We start from the raw sequence: 20,334 nt of genomic DNA on the forward strand, positions 1-20,334 counted from the left end.
TGCCTTAATAATTTGCACTACATTTGCACAAAGACATTTGGTTAGGGATAAACTGATCAAAATCCTTGATTACTTATTGTTTGGCTGTTAAACTCCAAAGAAGGCAGGAGTAGCAAATGTTCAAACACATCTCTAATGATATTTTTTACTGCATTTTGGGTACACGACTGATCATATGCCATTTAGTAAATAGCAGCTGATGACCATATCAGATAGCACAATATGATTCACCAGCACTTAGCAGGAACAGCATGTTGCATCATTTGGCATGTGAGGTCAGGTAGCTCCATGTAACACCCCTGGAGTTTGGTGCTGTTGTATAGAGCAAAGGGAGAAGAAGCCTCCATAGACCCAAGAAGAGTTTGGGCTTTATCCTCATTCAATCCCCTGTTAGGTCTCCCCAAGACATTGGATGTAAAGGCAGTTTTGTGTAAGATCTTTCTGGTAAGGTATGGAGGTTCAGCCAGCTCTTCTGTCCTATGTGACCAATCTCATGGTTGTGCATTGAGTATTATCAGATGGCAGGAACAGGGATGTCTCACCAAACCCACATGTTGCCTTGGGGTAGACTTACTCTCCAGTGCATGGATCCCAAATATTTCTGCTTTGTATTCATGGGGTTAGTTAAAACCTATATTTTTGCCCCCTGTATTTTTGTCACTTAGTTGCTTGTCAGGGAGATTTTGGTCTCACTAGCAACTTTTCTAAGGGTTATGATTTTGGGATAACATACTCCAATACCAAGACAAAAAGGTGATCTGTACTGAGCATGTGCTTGAATTTTGCCTTGTAAGAGGTTACATAAAAACCCCTCTGTTTCTGGCCCTATCTATGTAAAAGTTAAATTTTATTTCACATTATGTTCTGTAGCAGTAGCGGTACATAATTCAAACTATCCTAACATAGACATTTTAACAGATAGAAAAGTAGGCTAAATCACAGACCTTCCACCTAACCCTGCAGGCTATCAAAAGACACCATGAAATGGAGCCTTTTAAGAAAATAGCACTGCTTTGATATCTTCTTCCCCCAGTAACAAAGGAAACAACACAAGGTAGAAGCCCTGCAAGCTAAAGAGAATGTTCTTCAACCCCTAGCTCCTGTCACTTTCCATTTTTTTAACCACAGACTGACACATTTCAGCTCGAATTTCCTGACTTTCAGCGGTTTATGTAGCCATTTTCTTCAAAGACTAAGTTTAAAGGATTTTAAAACAGTTACTTGGTTAACCTTTTTTCAAGTGTTGGAGCTGTCATGAAGCTTAATTTTCTCAGTTTAAAGAAGTGAAGTGTTGTTTTATTTTCAGCTGGTTGTAAGACAAAATGGCCAGGAAGGCAGCATGGTCTTCTGCAACAGCAGGCTTTCTCTGTTTTTCCTCCATAGCTTTTTGGAGGAAGAAGGTCCTGAAATCTCATATTTTTCTTTGTTTAGTTAGGGGAGAGGGGGAAGCACGCTGTGTTTGAGATTTGCACAGCCGGGGAAGGTAGCCCCACGGGTTTCTCTCACTTGTGCTGCCCCTTCTGTCCCCAGTGAATGATGTGCACAGGAAGGAGATATGCTTGCCACAGCTGAGGGAGCCAGAGAAGTTTCAGAGTTACAGGCCACTCATTGCACGTTTTCCTCCCAGGTCAGCAGAATTTGGGTTGCAAACAGATTGGAAGTAACAGCTGCCCTGAGCTGGTGATGGTCTCTCTGGAAGAAGAGTGACAGCTTAACTATTAGTCACATTTGCAGCAATGTATTCTGATCTGTGGGGGAAAAAAAAAAAAAAAGATTACTGGAGAGGGGAAGAATATCCTAGTATGAGTTGCAGATGCTTAGCCCACTTCCATATCTCGTCCATTCATCTTACTTGGGAACCTCATATATCTTGAGCAGGAGTTTTACTTGAGCAAGAACTTCAGGGCTAAGTTCTTAAAAATGTCGTCAAATAGCTCTTTCTAGCTCTGGTATCATGCTTATAACAAAAGGTGAAAAGTTGGGACCATCTTATTCTTTCACATTTAGCAGCTGTGTTTCTGAGCAGCTCGGAAAGCCCCAGAGTTTAGGAGAAGTCTGTCCTGTGCCCCGGAGGAAAGCCAGCAGCAGGGGTAGAAATAGTGGTCTGTCTTGTCAAATGAGATAATAAAGTAATTTATGGTCACTCTAGTTTTTAATTAGTCTTTACTGTCCTGCCAGTTCTGCATCCTTGCAGAATAGAAAGCCATGTTATATGCTGTCTATTGTATTCTGCTAGGACATTGTTTTGTTTAGTGCACTGTTTTACTGTTTCAGGAGTGCTGCATTTCTGTTGCAAGCCTTCTTTTCAGTAGCACATTCTGCAGACAATCTATACCATGTAATCTAAGGGAAAGCTGTCGAGAAATCCAGCTCTTTGCAGCAGGGAAACACGATAAGAGACCTTCTAGTAGTCTGAGCATTTAAAATATTTTAAATACACTAGCTTTTTAATAATTATTTTTAAATACCAGCAAAGCTTTGCTAAATTAGTGATGATGTTTGTAACTCCACTAGCTTTGCTGGAGTTGCTGAAGCTATCTGCCAGCAGAGGGGAGGTGTAAAATCTATCTTCTAACACAGTTCTTTGCCCAAGGATTTCTGCTAGACTTACATCAGTTTGGGAGCTCGGCACTGAGGACTGCAGCAGTGTTTGGTTTTGGCATTGGCTTCTAACACAAAAGGTGTTGTAACACAGGAGCTTTCTTAAGCTGTAGAGACAGCACATGAAAAGGCAGTCTGGGCTACAAGAGCAGAAGGACTAGTTCTGTTAGAAAAGCACCTTTCCATATTGTTTTCTTCCCTTACTCTGGTCTGTTTTCTCTAGATGGTCCAAGTTTTTATTTAAAGTGCTTTAACTGGATATCCCAGTTACAGCTTTGACAGTTTGTTTACAGTTCACATTTGCCTGAGGGCAGTTGAAGGCATGTTACAGGATAAATAAGGTAGTTTTGCTGCCAGGAGAAGGATGTACTGGTAGGATTATTGAGGTTAAAAAAAAAAAAGAGAGAGAGAGAAAAAGAAAAGGGACAGGGAGAATGACATAGCTGGAATTGTACCATGGGTCTGTAATTTAATCCTATGGGAACTTGTAGTACTATACTTTCTTCTCCTCCTCCACTCCATGATTTAACTTAAAGAGAGAGACTGCTGTGTTTGGAAGACAAAAATACAGTGGAAGTACTGGCTGAAAAGGTTTAAACTCTTTTAATTGACAGCAAAATTAAGACTGGTCTCCTACCCTGTGAGGCAATGAAAAAATGTGTATGTGGAAAGAATTTACTCTGGAAATCACTTTCACTCCCCACTGGCTAGGAATTTAGGTGCCAAAACGAACACCTCACTCTTAGATGACTGAATTTGGGCTGGATGAATACACTGGATTAATGAAAACATGTCCATCAATTTTGGTGAGGTATAGGTCAGGCCTTCTGGCTTCTGGTAACAAAGATCTTGTTTCCATCCATTGATTTGCAGAGTTAGACCTGTAAATGTGGTCAGGAGGACGCAATGAGCGTTCTGCAACAGGAATGTTCTGGTTAGGGTTTCTGTGCTGTTTTCCTGCATGCCTGTAGCCTTCTGCCTTGGGTCTCTTTCCTTCTGATACATTTGCTGGGCACTGCTGTCTGTGGAACAGAGCCCTGTCAGTACTTGCTGCCATGCTGGTGTGTGGAAGGAGTCATTGTGGGATTCCTTTTTACAAAGAGATCCCACAGCTGTGTTGACCAGGCCCAGCAAGGCAATCTGCCTGGTTTGTAGGACCCAGCACTCCCTGCCAGGGAGGGAAGGAAAACTGCTCCCAGCAGGATGACTTTCACACGTGCCTCTGGCACTGCACTGCAGGGCTGGCAAGGCACAGGCATTGTGCTTTGTTTTGTGTTGGCTGCCGAGTCAGGGCTTCAGACAGAAAATGTTTATTAAAAATACCCACTTAAATGTTATCTGAGTTCCTCAAGGGTAGAATGGAAAACTGTGTTAGTAAATATGCTGCATCAGAAAACTTACTCCTTTGGGTCCAATGCTTCTTTCTTCACTGGAGCAGAGCTCTCACCATCATCAACGAGATGCAAAGTTAGTCTCTTTTTATAAGTTTGTCACAATAGGGAGGGGGGAGAAAAGTGTAAATAGTGTAATTTTCTGGGAAAAAGAACACATGGATGAAAACTTTTCTGTCCCTACAGCAAAGCTGAAGTTGTTTCAAGCAGGCTTGAGTGAGGGGTGCAGCTGGTCCTCCTGTGCTTGCTGTGTCTGCTGCCCAGTGCTCCCCAGGGCAGCCAAGCCCAGTGGGAGGGCAGAGGGTTACTGCCTGCCTGAGCAGCTTCTGCCACACTGACATCAGGTTAAAGATGAAGACCAGGCTTTCCGTGGAATGAGTGACATGTAGCAACCTGCCGAGATGCTGGTGATATCAGGATACAGATTTTTTTTTTCCTACTAAGCACATGGCTGTTAATACAAAGAGCTCAGTGTAGATACTAACAATTAAGCCTAATTTATGAAGCAGGGACACTCCTTTACCTGAAGTTACTTACAGTTTTCAGAAATTGACATACTGTGACAAATGGACTTTTCTTTACATATTTGCAGTTACTTAAGGGACTGCTGCTCTCTTATTTCTAGACTGGTGCATTGAAGCTTTGGGGATCACAGGGAAATACTGGTTTGACACATATTTCTGTCCTTGTAAATTATGGATATATGGGAGCTATCAGCTGCTTTTGAGGTACACAGAACAAATCCAACTTCTAAGTAAAACCAATGGCTTTATACCAGGCATTAATTTGGTTCTTCATGCAAATACCTCTAAAACAGCAGGGGAAAATATGCACAGGTGCGTGAGTCCCACTGAGGATCAATAGGGAGTCGTAGGTTCCCAGCTTGTGTAGATGCCTTTGAAAAAGTTACACTGGAAGCTGTGTAACCAAAACATAAAAGGAGCTGTGGTGTGTTGCATGCGGGTCTGTGGCATGCAGAAAGTGTGTCACACCTGCTTTCTGGCATGTCCCTCGCCTGAGCCACAGCACAAGGTACACAGCTCTAGAAAAGAGGTGTATGGCATGTCTGTTCACCTCACAGATGCAGCTTTCCCACAAAAACTGCAGAAACTTAATGATTTGAGGCCTGACCTGGTTCTCCTTCAAAAAGGGAACTCCTACTGAAGTTCAGCAGTTCTGCTTGCAAAATGGCATCCAGGAGAAGAGGCAGCATTTGGAACTTCTCTACAAAGAGAAAGCCATGTCTAGGAAAGCCCAGCAGAAGTTTGCAGAGCACTAACACACTTGCTGAGTTATTCACTGGGTTTGTCCCTTTTAGGCTGTAAGCCCTCCAAGGCAGGAACCTCGGTCCCCGTGTTTGTACTGGTGCCCTGATTAGGGCATGTTACGTGAAATTATCTGTATTTCATGGTTGCCCAGCCTTTTATTATCTGTATGTCTCAGATAACACTGTTTACAGTCAGAAGAGCATTCTGTAAACATTTAGGCCAGAGAATAATTTAAGGATCCTCTTGCAAAGTTAGCTAGAAGTTGGCAGAAAGAGCTATGGGCACGCCAGGACAGTTCTGCTCTTAGCAGATGGTTTGCAGTCCACTAATTATGATTCATCCACTGTCCTAGAGGTTGGGAAGGTTTTGGACATCTCTTTGAGCAATGTAGTTATTGTGTGCGGCAAAGATGATCCTTTTCGAATGCAAGGAAGAGCTGAGAAAGGTTTCTCTTGACTTGTCTTTACTGGTGGATCCTGAGCGTATGCCTTCTCAGTATTCAGCAGTGCTGGGATCCCCTTGTGGAAAGATAAGCACAATTATGTGCCTTTTTGGAGCGCAGACTATTTGTACAGCTAACTGTGTGATAATAGAGGTTTTATTCAGGTCTTAGAGAAAGTTTCAGCGTGGAAAGGCAGACACACTGGCTAAATGAGAGAGTGCAATAGAAAAAAATGAAAGTGTGTATCCTGGTGAATTCCAGGAGCTTTGAAATTTCATTGCTGTTTATAGCTCAAGGCAATGAGAAATGTCTCACATGTGTAGTGAGTAAATAAATAACAGCACACACAGCCCTCTGCAGATAGGTTTATCTCATTTTACCATTATACTAAATGGTGTCTGCAACCTCCATAAATACCACAAGAAGTGAAATGGCTTACACGATAATTAAAAAGCTGTTTCTGCTGAGAGTCGAGCCCCCCTCCCTCCTCCTTTGCCAGGGGAGCTGAGCTGTTGGGCGGGTGCTGATCGCTGCCCACAGGTGAAAGCAGCTTTGAGCGCGGGAATCCTCAGCAGCGCTGGGCAGGCTGGCCAGCTTGTCAGCCCCTTTGGGGAGCTCCGGGACAGAGCAGCTGCATTTTTAGACTGGAGGTTCAGCAGGGATTGGTGCATGGTCATAACGCTGAATATTTTAACTGTGCTGTGTCCTGTTTGTGCTCTGCAAAGTTGGCCTGCCTAGTACATTCTCGTTTAGACCTTCCTAAAGGATGAAAGGCAAGGCTGCAGCTATGGCTTTATAGAAGAGACACTGTCTGAGAGAGAAGCAGGAAAGTTTGTATCTCCAGTGGTGTCCCCCTCTGCAGATCATCTGGTCTGTCTGCCCCCGTGGTCGCTAACTGAGAAGTCAGGGTGACATTTTCTTGCCTGTTGTGTTGATATTTCAATTTCTCAGGGGACAGGACAACCTCCCGCTGCCTGCTCATGGAACTGTCAGTTGTGATAGTGCTCAGCTTTGGCTGGGACTATGGATAAATCACACAGCATTCAAACCAAATCTCTCTCTCTTCTGATTTAGCATCTGAACAACACCTGGGAGCCGGCGTCCTGTGGGAAGATCGAGGATCAGATGGCTCTGCCAGATCAGGCACGCAAATACATGGCCACCTTCCCCACCCGGACTCTGGTGATGTGAGAGGGTCAACGCACAGAGAAGCATTATGGTTTTGAGAACACTTCACCTCCACTGGGAAATTCCTGTTCCTCTGCATGAGAACTTTTCATGAATGGGAGAAGAGCCTATCTTTGTTGTGGTACAACAGTTGGGAGCAGCACAAAGTGCATTTAGTTACTCAGCATATATATTCTTGTTGGATTTCACCCAACTTAAGAGTTTGTGTTTTTTTAATGATACTTGCCTAAATTATTAGGTATTGAGTTTGAATCAGTAATTAATGATCTTAAGTTCAGTCTTATAATAAAGATAATTTTTCTTATACGTTTTGAGATCAAACAGACTTAATACACCAGTATTGTTATTTCAGTGATGTGCTAGTCAGGGGTGGGGTTTAGTTTGTTTCTTTTTTTTTAATTTTTTATTTTGTTTTGTAATAATAAAAGAGCAGGTACTCACACAGATATATTTTAAATCACTGAACAAAATAAATTGGTGTAAAATACCGAAGTGAAAAGCATTACTACAAACGCTTGTCTGTGCAAAAGGGGAAAGCTGATCAAGATCGTGAATGCTCAAACATCCATGCCTCTTGAAATACTCCTTTCTGTTTTGGTTCTAGGCCATTATACATTGTGTGTTTCTGTTGGGGGGGTGGGTAATTAGCTTGCTTTAAAAAATATTACTGTATGAAACATAGATTTATGAGAAAAATTATATTTTTATTCAGTAATTTAATTTTGTAAATGCCAAATGAATACTGTGTTTTGCTGCTACAGACCTTAGCGTGTAGACATGCTGCTAGTGTAAAAGGAGCAGTAGAGCTTTATATGGAAAAAAACAAATGTTGATGTTAGCTAATTGACTATGCACTAGCATTTCAGACCTTTTTGTTTTAATTTTTTTATATCATTTATATTTTTTCCCCATTTTTTATAAGCAATACTTTTGAACACTGTTCTTGGGAGATTTTTATTTGTGTGGATGTGTTGTTTTGTTTCTCATTGGTTTGTAACAGCATGCATTGCACCTTCATATGTTTGGGAGAACACTGTCTTGTTCGTGTTGTTTCTTTTGTTCCATGTCTAGCTAGTTGTTCCCTAAGTTGGGTCTTGTGTACTGAATCAGGTTCTTAGAAATACATGGTTCTTTGTACTGCCGTATCAGATCGTTATCGATATGGCAAAACACTGATCTTATTTTATTTTTTTATTTTTTTGTGTTTTTATAACAGCCTCTGACTTTGCTGCCTTAAAAGCATTTGGTGCAGCTTTATCTGCACTTAATTTTTTATACAACAATGTACTGCCTTGTAGATAAATAAAGTGTGTTCTTTTTTTACTTAAACCTGCGTGGCCTCCTAATCTTGCTTGTCTTCAGTTTTTTGGCTGTGGTGTTAACAACAGCAATCAAGCCAGGAAGGTTTTTCCCAGCACACTTAGATAAGCAAGGAGTAGAGTTTTGCACACCATAGCCTCAAAATCCTTGGTTCTCATTGATTGTTAAGGAAGTGGAGGGAACACAGCACAAAACAGTGAGTACTGAGCATGTTGTGGTCTCAGGGCACATCTCTGTTGACACCAAAGTCCAGGTCAGCTTCAGCCAGTGGGAGACTCACTGCACCTTTTGTGCAAAACTGCCCTTATCCCACAATGCTGGCTAATTTATTTTTTCATCGAAGGACAATCAGGTCAGAAAGCAATTGAATAAGAGAGAAATATTCTGGAGTTCTTGTAACTGTACAACAGGCTTTTTTCATGCTTGTCTTAAGAAAACAGAGGTGAGAGTATACTTTGAAACCCTGGTGCATTGTGCTTCACAGCAAATAATTGGACAGACCTGCAAGAGCCTCACACAGCTGACATCCTGAGGGTCTTTCAGCCCTAGGCAGGCTAGAGATAAAAGCAATTCCTGACAAAACAAACAAACAAATAGAAGGCATCCTGTCAGGAAAAAAAAACCAAACAAACCCACATTTTATTGAGTAGCTTGAAAATAAATTGCAGAAATGTAAGTTGACGCAAGTGCTTCAAAGTCATACTGATATTCATGAGAGCAGACTTCAGCTCCACGATGAAAGAGTAGCCATGTGTGTGCTGAGCTCCAAAGGTGCCTTCCAGCCCTTTTAGCTCCTTACCCAGCACCTGCCTACTCCTCCCAGCTGAAGCCACACGCTGGCCCTCAAACCATGCAGCGCGCAGAAAAGGAGGCGCGCAAAGGCGTTTTCCACCCTCTGCACAGATCCCCGCACGTGTGCTTTTGGCTTTCAGCGTGAGAAGGACCAGGGCTTGCAGCAGCCCCCTCCCAGTTGCTTTGTGAGCTTCACATCCATGCCTCCCGTGCGGTTTGGGCTCCGCACCCCTCGCTGGGGGCCAGGCAGAGCCAGCGCCGAGGCCGTTTCTCCGCGGTTACCCCGGGCAGGACCCCGGGGCCGGGCAGGGATCGTGGAGAAGGGGAAGTCTGCGGGAGCCCCTGCCTGTGCCAGGGCTGCCGGGCTCCCGCCTCAAACCGCTTGTGCAAGGTGCCAGAGCCCTGTGGGACTCGTGCGACGTGGGAAGAGGGAAAGGCCTGCCTTGAGGCGTGCTGCACAGCTTAGGCAATGTGCCACAGCTTTTAAAGAGGAAAAAGGGAAAAAGAAAGGCCAAGCTTACAACAGGACTTCAAGGCAAAAGTCCTGCCTTGTACGGCTCCAGTGGAGACTGTGTAGATCATGACTGAGTTTGAACAGTCCATTATCACAGTGCTGGGAACTGTGGAAGCTCAGCCTGCAGGTGCCCAGAAAAAGGAGCGGGCTTTTTTCCCCCTACACCCTCACTTGCTTTAAAATCCATTTTAAACATGTATAACTATTACAATAATTGTCTTCTTGATGGGCATACTTAGAGCTAATACAGAAGAGAATGTTTCTTTTCCCTATTTCTCGTTTCACTGAAAATGCAAAACATTCAGTAGATTCAGGCCAGTTTGCATTTGTTTCTGCATGCATGTGGTGCCCAGCATGGGTGAAGGAAGAGGCTTTCTTTGGATGCTAGACCCAGGAAGCTGGTTATTTTCCCTCCGCCAATAGTGGCTGCATTTCCCTTGCAGCAAGTGCCACCTTCTACACACCTTTCTCACACAAATGTCCCTGTGTGGCCCTGCTCTTCTCACTCTCCGAAGTGCACATCTTTCAGAGGCCCAAGAGGAGTCCCACTTCTCTGGCAAATTCCATCTTGAGCCAGTCAGGCAAAAGCTGTCCTGAGACAGGTCTGTATAAATGGTCTTGGTGACAGCTACCTGTCCTAGCAGTGGCCCTTTGCACAGGTGTATGGCCATCCTGGACACATTCAAACCTAGAGTAACCTACCAAAATGAAAGGGAAGCAAGTTCAGTCAAGTTCTCATTTAATGGAGAGGAGATGTTTGGCTCAAATTCCTATTAACTTTTTTATCCTCTATAATTATATATTAACTTAATAATGTTGTCAGTGGGAATTCTTTTGATTTCTGAAAAGAATTTAAATTATCATTTCAGCATGTGCCACTAATTAAAAATGAAGAGGCAAAGGAGCCAGGGCAAAAACAAAAGAAAGGTACCTGAATGTGAGGTGTTTCCCAGCTATTTCCCTGTCATTCTACAGCCTTCTATGCAGGGAATCCCGGGGCTTCAACTCCCACAGGTCTGACCCATGTGACAGCTGTAAGCCTAAACTGAAAAAGGGCCAGAGTTTGAATTGGTTTGGGAAAAAAAACATTAGAGCTTGAATGAAAGAGCTAGACTTTGTAGTTAGGAGACAAAATAAATCTGCTGAAGGTAAAGCAGAGAGCAAGCACAGCATTGAATATTCCATAGCATAGAGTGATCCTTCAAAAAAGCCAGGTTTTTTTCCTCTGTATTTGTAATTTTGATTCTTATCTGTGCCAGCCAAGTCAACGACAGACAATCAGCTCTCCCTCAAGCCCACACAGGCAGGCACATAGGCAAAGGATGTTTCTGTAACATTGTAATGGGAACATCATAATCATTACCTCCTCTTATGCCTGCCCCATTTAATTGTATTTCTACCTCATTCCTGGTCTGAGACAGGTGTGATGGCAAAGCACAAAACAAAAGGTTTTTTCCTAGAAATCTATTTAAAATCTATTTTCAAATCTATTTAAAATCTATTTAAATCTATTTAAAATGTGTTGGGGTTTTTGGTTTTGTTTTGTTTTGGTAATTTTTTGGTTTGAGTTTTTTGGCAGATTTTTTTTGGTTGTTGATTTGTCTTCTGTTTAATGAGGATGTTAAAAATATTTCAGTCCAGAAAAGAATGGTTTTGAGGCACTGGTCTGCACTTTGCCTGTGTCCTTGTTTCCTAGCATGGGTGGAGTCAGTCAAGAAAGCAGACATTGCTCAGGAGCAATGTGGAGTTCTGCCTGGGTGGCCAAGGAGAGACACTGGTCACATCCTTCAATCTCCAGTCTAATGTCTTAATTCAAAAGGAAGTCATGCTTCCTGACCAAATGCACTTGTTCCCTTTGTTTGCCTCTTTTCTTTGAACTTGACTTTGATGTCTCAGCGGTTTTCACAGAAGACCCTGCTACCAGCATAAACTTGTTTGTGACTTTTTTGCTCTCAGTGACTGCTGGAGGTGAGATAATGAAGATATACCAGCGAGGTCCAGATTCTGCCTTCAGCTGTGTTTGCAAGTTGGCAGTGGTTAAACAGCTCATTGTTAAGGGCTGCTATTTTTTTTCTATAAAATATTGTTGATCGGGTTGTTGAGTTTGTTTTGTTTTTTATAATCCCTCTTGATACATGACATTTCTAGAAGGCATTTTTCCAATCCACTTGAGTATCAAAATGATTGCTGAATTTTTAATTGTTTTGTAAAACAGCCTCCACTTCTCGGACTGCGCAAATCCACATTTACAGCCTAGCTCGACTCACAGCCAAGGAAATTTCATTTCGTGGAGAAAACAACTTTTACCCCTTGATTCAATCACTACTCATCACCGCAGCTCCAAGACGCGCTCTGTGCACACATCTGTCAGAGAAGCGAAGATGATGAAGAAGAAAGTTTCAGGAAGCTCTCCCCAGACAGGTTTCTACTCTAACCATAGAGACCACCTCTGCATCTCCCGGTTCCTGCCAGCCCAGCTGCAAGCCTGCCCCCAGAGAGCCTTGAAAGGGTGCCTGCAGGTGTGCTTTCCTGTCCGCCGCCTCTCTCGTGTTTCATTAACTCTCTCATCAGTGTACATCAGCACAGGAGTTATCTGAAGGTGCAGGGAGGCTATCACTTTTTCAGTGGTGGGTTTTTGATATCTGGGTTCCTACCATCTCAAGGCAGAGACCTCTGAGGGGCTGGCTCAGCTTTCCTGTACAGATAAAGGTGCTGCTAGCCTGTGCTGCTGGCTGGGAAAGGGAAATCTGCAAGAGGTTAGGGCTCCCACCTGCTCAGCCAAGCTTTCTTGTGCCAAAGAAATGTGGTTTGCTGTAGTCATAGGCCTAAAATACCTTTCAGTTAAATAATAAATAAAAGAGATTTTTTTATACTATAAAAGAGATTTTTATACTTTTCTTTTCTTTTCCGCTCTGCTCATACTGGCCATCCCCTCTGCATCACTGCCAACTTCATCTCTGTTTCACCAAGGCACATGCCCCTGATGGGGTTCAGGCCCAAACACTGCTCCAAAAGGATTGATCAAAGTCTCTGATCTCTATAACAGCAGAGAACCCAAGCCCATACTTGGCCAGGACGAAAGACATGGATCATTTCTCTGCTCATGGCTGATGTGCTCCTGCCACTTCCACTCAGCAGAGGCCCCACACACTCACAATGGTTCTCTTGGTATCCCCAGGTTCAGGATCATCTTCACTGAGAAGCGAGCTCTCTATCTCAAGTAACATCTTCCAGTCAGGGAGGTACACAAAAGCCTTTCACTGGAGGTGATGTGCTCCTGGCTGGAAGGCCCACCAGGAATAAGGTCCACTAGGCCATGTTACACCCAGTTTTGTCACCTTCTCAGCAGCTTCCCACCTGCCCAGGAAGGGGATGGGTTTTCCTGCTGCCTCATAAAAGTCCCACAGTGGCAGTCCAGGAGCAGCAACTCACAGGCTCCCCTCCTGAGCTACCACTGACACAGAAACACCCTTAACTTTCTTTAATCGGAGAGATTGGAGTAATCCTTTTCAAGCCAACCTCTGATTTGTGGCCACATCGTTTAACAGAAAACCCATAACAAATTGAAATGCAGTTTGTATGGTGATAAGCTACAGAAAAGATGCGACAGTCCCTCCTCCATCAGTGCCCTGAAACCCAGGGCTCTCTAAACCTGCAAACCTTCATTGCAGTCAGCTGGAGTAGCTACTGTTGGGATCTCAGAGCCAGACCCAGCACAGTCAGGGAGGACTGAACCTGACACACACCTACACCACGATTTTGCCACAGAAATCACAGAGCAGCAAGCGTGGTGATTAAAATAAGATGCTGATTATTCCAGCAGTCAGCCCTCATTTTTGTCACTACCAAGTTTTGCTGTGCTGTCTGTCCGACACCCAAAAAATACTTATTACCATCCTCTCTGGCAGTTCATCAATGGAGCAACTTGGTTTTTATGTGACAGATTGAGCACAGTGAATGTGCAAATTTCTTTGATACCTTTGTTTGTCTTCCTGTTAGTGATACAAGCTCTTCTTCTTTCATCTTTAACATCCATAACTAACTTTTTCCAAAGGACTTCCAATGACAGAAATCCACTTTTGTCTAGAGCACAGGAACTTTTCCAGAAGGCTGTGTCCCAAAGGCAGCCCTGTACTCTCTTGAAGTTCATGCTGAGGGTGCTACTGCTTCAGCCTTGCTCTACCAAAGCAGGTTTCCACACCCTAATCCAAACTTTCCAGTAAAACCAGGCGCTGTGAAAGAAGACCCCAGCTGCTACATGTGTAGGTTTGGGCTGACCAGATTTCTCTGGACTTAACACACAGGCTGGCCAAGGACACCGAAGTCCTGGAGCAATGTTGAAGTGATGCATTGATGAGGATGTTTTGAGAAGTTGCATGTAGAATAACACAACCAAACAACAAGGTTTGCTGCCCTTGCAGTTTCCATGCCCTTGAATCTGCTGAGGAAGTTTGTGTTCATAAGACAGATGCTGCAAGTCAGCAAAGGACTTCCCTGGGAGGTGGTGATTTTCCCTTACCTTTACTCATGTTAGGTAAGTGCATATCTCTGTCTCTATTGTATCTATTATATATATATTGTGTATTTTGTTAGAAATAAAGGAAGGATATTTTACTGAGCAGGCCCAAATCCCAACCAGCAGTCTGAATCTATGTATCATGTGCTTGCTTTATGGAGACTCTTGTTCACCAGAACAAAAACTCACAAAGGACAGAACTCAGACAAACATCAGACTCCACACTCAGAAAAAGAGAAAACCATCCAAACAAGAGATTGCTGTGAGAACATCTTCTGTGATGAGAACTGAAACTGCAAGTCACTGGTTTTCATTGAAAGCAATGCAACCAAGAGTCTGAAATCAGTCATGTCCCCCAACTGATGAGTCGTCTGAAATCCGCCACCTTCCAGATCACACAGATCCTGAGATTTCTCAGCTTCCTCATTTGTGATCACGGATTTCAGTAAAAGGGTATTTCATGATTAAAATCAAATTAATAATAGTAATCATAGAGACACTCTGGAAAAAATCATACACAGAAGTTGTCTGACATGTTTGGGGTTTTTTTCCCCCAGTGAATAACGTGTTGATTTTTCAACTTATACTGCAAGTGATTTAATACAAAACCAGAGGTTGGTTCAGATACATCGTGGTTTAGAATGGACTGGACTTAATTTCACAACTGTATTTTAACCTAATTCTTCCATGCCTGCTGCAAGAGTTTCCAGCCAAGTCAATGGGAGTAATCATGTGAATAACACACGCAGGTTTTGGCCTGAAAATCTCTACCACCCTCATTTGTGGGTCAAGGTTGGTCTGCTTGGGAAAAGCACAATGCAGTGCCAACAGTGAATGGCCTTTACATGGTCCATTTCCAAGAGATACAATGATACCACCAAACCACCAGGACTGTATGCACATAATGAAAAGTGACAATGCACTCATTTGTGAAGGATATAAGACAGCCATGGTAGTTAGGGCAACATTTGCATAATCACATTAACTTTAAGGACCTGCTTTAAAATTGACCTAACAATGGCTGTCATTGTTTAAAGCCACAGCTGTCCATGCTGATCGGACAACATGCTTGGTCAACTTGTGTCGCAGCCATCTTCTTCAGGAGGACTTAAAAAGTTTGACTGAAAAAAATCACAGGCTCCAGGACATCCTGTGAATGTCTGGCCTCCCACCGTGGTTCGAGTATCAGAGAATCCACAGCTTTCAGGGCTGCACAACTGCTGCATTCTCATTGGGTCTGGCGTAATCTATGACACAGCTTTATTTTTCAGAATTGTTCATCAAGGTTGTGTGGAAAAACACACACCGATTACTTATTGGCTGCTAAAAATATTGCAAAACATGAATAGTCTGAGCCCTGATTATTTTAGGCTTGAGCAAATTACTGCTTAAAATTATTAAAAAATCAGAACTTGTACTCCAGACATGACACTTCAGTCAGATGTTTCTTCTACATACAGGGAAGACTGGGGTAACCATTTGCATCTTCATACACCTTGCACAATCATCCCCCACCACAAAATTGCTGATATTCAGCCAAAAATGTACCTGGTGAATGTTCTTCAGTAGAAAAAGATTTACATACATTATCACCACATTTCAGGGTAGTTGGTCATGTACATGGTTCTGATGAAAACTCCTACTCTTCTTAGCTAAGATTTTTTTGCTCTGATTTTAGAAAGGCATCTGTGTCCACTTTGAAAAACATGTTTATTTTTAACTTTTAATTTTCAGGATTCTCAGACAATGGAGGTGGTACTGGACTAGCTGGAGGGAACTCAGAGTTTCAGTTACAGTGTGTCTTCTTTGAATAACACTAACCACAGGTAGAAGAATGACTGGAGCACACACTCTAGAATGGAAAACAAATAAAGAGAAATGTCGAAGAAAAAAAAAAAAAGTTGTAGCAAAAACAGTTCAGCCCTTTCTGAGAATGAGGTTGAGGAAAACTCGTTTTTCCTTGCCCTGGTAGGCCTAGTTAGCATAGCATGAGTCTGTGAACTTTAACTGACTTTTTGTTTTGCATTGCATATACTGTGATTAAAAACCCATTTAGGCTCCCCACTGTCATTTGGTCTCAATCCATAATAACCAGTTTAAATATTCTTATATTGGTTTCAATTAAGAAACTCTCCCGGCTTTACACTGTGGATCAGGGACTCAAAATTTTAGGCAGGTGTGTAATTTGTGACTCTTATCCTTCCTATGAGGATTCATGTAAACTTGACCAAGTCTTGCCCTCTGAGCATTTCATTCAGCACAGTAGCACCAGGGGCTCACCTCCTTTTGGCAGTTCCCCTCCTGGGCAGGACACGCCACCTCTCTGAGGGTAAGGGGCTGCACTTGGGGGCTCCACCACCCTGCTCTGTGCTGCAGGGGTGGATGCAATGTCACACTGGGCTCAGCTGAGCTGCCTTGGTCCCTCCTGCTGCTCCAGGCTAAGCCTGCTGCATGGCAAGGGCGAGGTTTCCCAACACCAACACAGAGGGGCGCGGGGCAAGGTGGGTGTAAAGGCAAGCTGGGAGCAATGGGAATTACTGGCTAGGAACCAGATGTAAATATGTGCATGAATGTGTGCACACACATAAATGTGACTGTGTAATTAAGATTAGTATTGTAATGAATATACAGAAAAGTGGGGAGTGAGGGGAGGGTGAATTAATTGCATGTCAAACCTCTGTTCTGACTCCCCTAACTTTGAAGTACTGCACTCCCAAGCCTTAATGATCTTTTAATTTATACTTTAAATTATAATTTTTACCGTTTGATTATTCAGAAGATGGGCAACATTTGACACCAATAGTTTACATTTAAGAAAATTAATTGAAAAGATGCAAATGCCTTCACTGAACAGATATGCAGAATGCCTTTCTGTGTTAAGCACAGGTTAAGTGAACAAGCATATTAATATAGGCAAAGCTTCACTAACCACACTTATTTATATTTTAGGCAATTACTTCATCATGAAGATCAGCATTTATTCCTCATATTCATATCTGATCATATTAAGGCTACTGGAATAGTTCAATAGCATTACAAGAGAACTGCAGCTAGAGCATAGATAGGAATGAGATCTCTGAAACCTCTTCAGAAACACCTATGCTGTTTCAGCACTTCTATACTGTTTCAGCACTTCAGAAACTTGAGTACTTTGAGACTGAAAGAAAATACAGCTTCATATCACTTAGACACACATATCTTTGCCACACGAAGGAAAGCCTCAGAGGTGAGTACTATTAAAGAAAAAAAGTAATGGTTGTGCACTACTGTCTTCTGACAGTCAAAACAAACCTTTGGCAGGGAAAGTGACATGACACTTTAATTTGATCTTATTTTAGGATTCAAAAAGCTATGGCAGTCCCTTTGTGTTAAGTCAATGTCATGATTCATTATGTAATTTCCACTTTTGAAAATCAGCATTGTGGCATTCGTAAATTCCTTTTGGATTTGGTTATTACTTGAACACAGTTTTGTTACAGTATGGTAACTAGGCATTTCATTACACAAAAAGTCTTGTGTAAGTTTCTGCAGGGATCCAAGACGGAATGATCAGGTTTCATTTCTCAGTGTGGCAAGGATGACATTAGTAGCTCCAGGATTTCTGCCTAGAAAAAAATCTCAATATTTCATAGGAGAGACTAAAATGTGTAAAGCACAAAGGGCTGAACTAGGGAATCCATTAATGTGCTCAGTAGGTGGAGGATCAAAACCTCCTCATCATCAGACTTGTCCAGTACCACCTGCCTGCCAAGAACATATCTGCATTCACAGTGCAGAACACATGCCAAGAACACATGCCTTCAGATGCCATTCCCAGCCCCTCCCCACATACAAGCCCAGTCAACATGGGCTAAACCCAAAGCTTTGCTGGGGGAAAGGCTAACAGCAAATCAACATAGCATCCGACCCAGGCCTTCTCCACTGATTGGGACCATCCAAAGTTGGTGCACCCAAAAAGGAAGAAAAAAGTTCTCTTCAGGAAATCACGCTTGCCTTTCAGGCTCATTTACATTTGAGGTAAAAACGTGGTCATTTGTTCAAGCAATGAGCATTCACTTTCCTCTTACCACTATTTGCTGACAGATTAGAGTTTTCCAGGTTTCAGCTCCACCATGTCTGCATTGGAGAACAATTTGAAATAACTTGAAAATTATGTCAAATGTGAGCTCACAACAGCATAAAATTGCCTATTTACAAATAGCACTGCTGGTAAAAAAGTGCAGACTCTAAACATAACTTTAAATTCATCCTCTGTAAGACAAAATTAACTATTACTAATGCATCTGGATGTAAAACAAGGAATATGAATAGGACTGTAACTGCTTTATGTAACTGTCCCTATGAAAGAGAAGCAGTGAATCATTTATCTTAATGATGCCAATATTCTGCCACACATAAGATAAAACTTCACAGTGTGGATAGAAAGTTCAGAAACTCATTCAAGTGCCAAGCAAATTCTCATCAGCTATCAGGAAAAGTAACTCATTTACCACAGAATCAGACTAGGTTTACAAGGAGAGCAATATTTTTATTAGACTACCTGATAGAGCTTCTTAGATCAATGGCTGAGCTAATGCAAAGATATTACAGACTTTGATTTTCTCTGCAGCAGAAAGCATAACCTCACTTGCACCCTTGGGCAAGCACAGGTACAGGAGCACTCACTAATTGCATGACACACGTGGGACAAAGTGTTGTCCCATGACTGCTTATGGAAGTGGTGGTGCAAAACCAGCGCTGGCAAGACCTCCCACACCAAGGCAAGGGTGGCACTGACACCGCACGTCAGAGAGGCCAAACAGCACAGAGGCACAGGAGCACACTGTGCGTGTTCCAAAGCAGGTAAGATCCTCCACGCAGCTATCATCCTCTTGTGCCTCACACACACCACAGGTGGTGGTACCTGTTGCTGTAGGGACAGGCGAGAACTACCTGCAAACCAGGTCAGTATTTTCTGCACTGGTGGAGAAGAGGCCAAGACGTTCTTTTTGGGGCACTGCGTGCCCTGACATGTGAGATTTTGTTAATCTTTCTTAATACCAAGTGTTATTTTGTAGCCAGCTACCCATGTTGTACACATAAATATACACTGTTTAAAGACAGATTAGCGTTAGAAGGTCATAGGCTGCTCAAAATAAAATTACAAAAACCCGACCCAGCTACCTCCTCCAAAGTCCCCACACACTTCATTGCAATATGCATGTGGGTTAATTTCAGCTGCTGTAACTCACTGATCTCCATTTAGCAACTTCTGGGTTTTTTTCTTTTTTTTTCTTTTTTTTTTTTAATGGCACTTTGAAGGCATGGGTTTGTAGAGAAGTGACGTAAAACAACAACCCAGGAAAACAACCTAAATTATGCATCTGTTCATGCCATTGAAAAAAGAGGGGGAAAATGAGATGTCTTTTCCTTTTGACAGTGTTTTCAAAACCCACACAAGCAGTGCATAACTCTTCAACTTTTCCAATGGATATTTTGGGGGTTTCCCCTTGCGCAAAGCCCATTCATGGAGACTGTTATCTTGCAAGTCTTATGTTCCACTCACATTTAATTATCTCAGATCTTACTACTGCTCTTTACCTGTTGTTTGTTTCTATCACAGCACCAATCAGAAACGTTCAAGGAGAGCCTGACTGTAAGACACTGCGTAGCACAACCCCAGAAAGTTCCTATTGTGTCAAGCAAAATTTGCTGCTAGGAGAATTATTTAATAGTGAAATATTGTTGTAAGAATAGATCTGGCACCTTCAAAGAGTCCATGTGTTTTCTGCTCCTCTGCAGTGAAGTCACCTTCACAGGCAGAAGGTACCTTCTCCTTCCTTTTCATCATGCAAGGGCATATTATGACATAAATCTACATGGTTTCTGTGAGAACTTCTTTCATAGGCACATATCAGGACATACAGCCAGAGCTCTCAAGCAATCTTTTGCCTTTCTTTTGCTTATTGGAGGAGCTGCAATAGCTCCTCTATCGAGGAACTGCAGTAATGATATTGCAGGGTGTGTACCACACAGTGGTGGCTCATTCCCCCAGTTATGGTCAATCCTTCCATGATTTCACTGTCTCTTCCAAATTAAAAAAAAAAAAAAAAAAAAAAAAGGGGGAGATGAGAAAGAGAGGAAGCAGGCAAAAAGGGGAAAATTTCTCAGCCTGTTTCACATGGAGACCACGTGCAGCCTGCTTCCTGCTTTGCCATATTCTGTGGCAATCACTTTGATCCCTGGGGAGGTGAGACGGAAGTTGGTCTTCACCATTTAATTTTTTTATAGATAGCAAAGTCCATCCTTTCACCTGCATCCAA

At 42.6% G+C, this 20,334-nt stretch overlaps 1 protein-coding gene across 3 annotated transcripts in view; it reads left to right on the forward strand.

The window, feature by feature from the left end:
• The window catches only part of MYB (MYB proto-oncogene, transcription factor), a 28,214-nt gene extending 20,036 nt beyond the window's left edge, over positions 1-8,178 (forward strand). For all 3 annotated transcript variants that reach the window (XM_038133800.1, XM_038133802.1, XM_038133803.1), the window contains one exon: positions 6,777-8,178. In XM_038133800.1, the coding sequence (XP_037989728.1) occupies positions 6,777-6,893 (117 nt within the window). In that variant the 3' untranslated portion in view covers positions 6,894-8,178. The remainder of the gene's footprint in view (positions 1-6,776) is intronic.
• Positions 8,179-20,334: the final 12,156 nt, after the last annotated feature.

Source organism: Motacilla alba, chromosome 3 (genome assembly GCF_015832195.1).
Source record: "Motacilla alba alba isolate MOTALB_02 chromosome 3, Motacilla_alba_V1.0_pri, whole genome shotgun sequence".
Taxonomy (NCBI): Eukaryota; Metazoa; Chordata; class Aves; order Passeriformes; family Motacillidae; genus Motacilla; species Motacilla alba.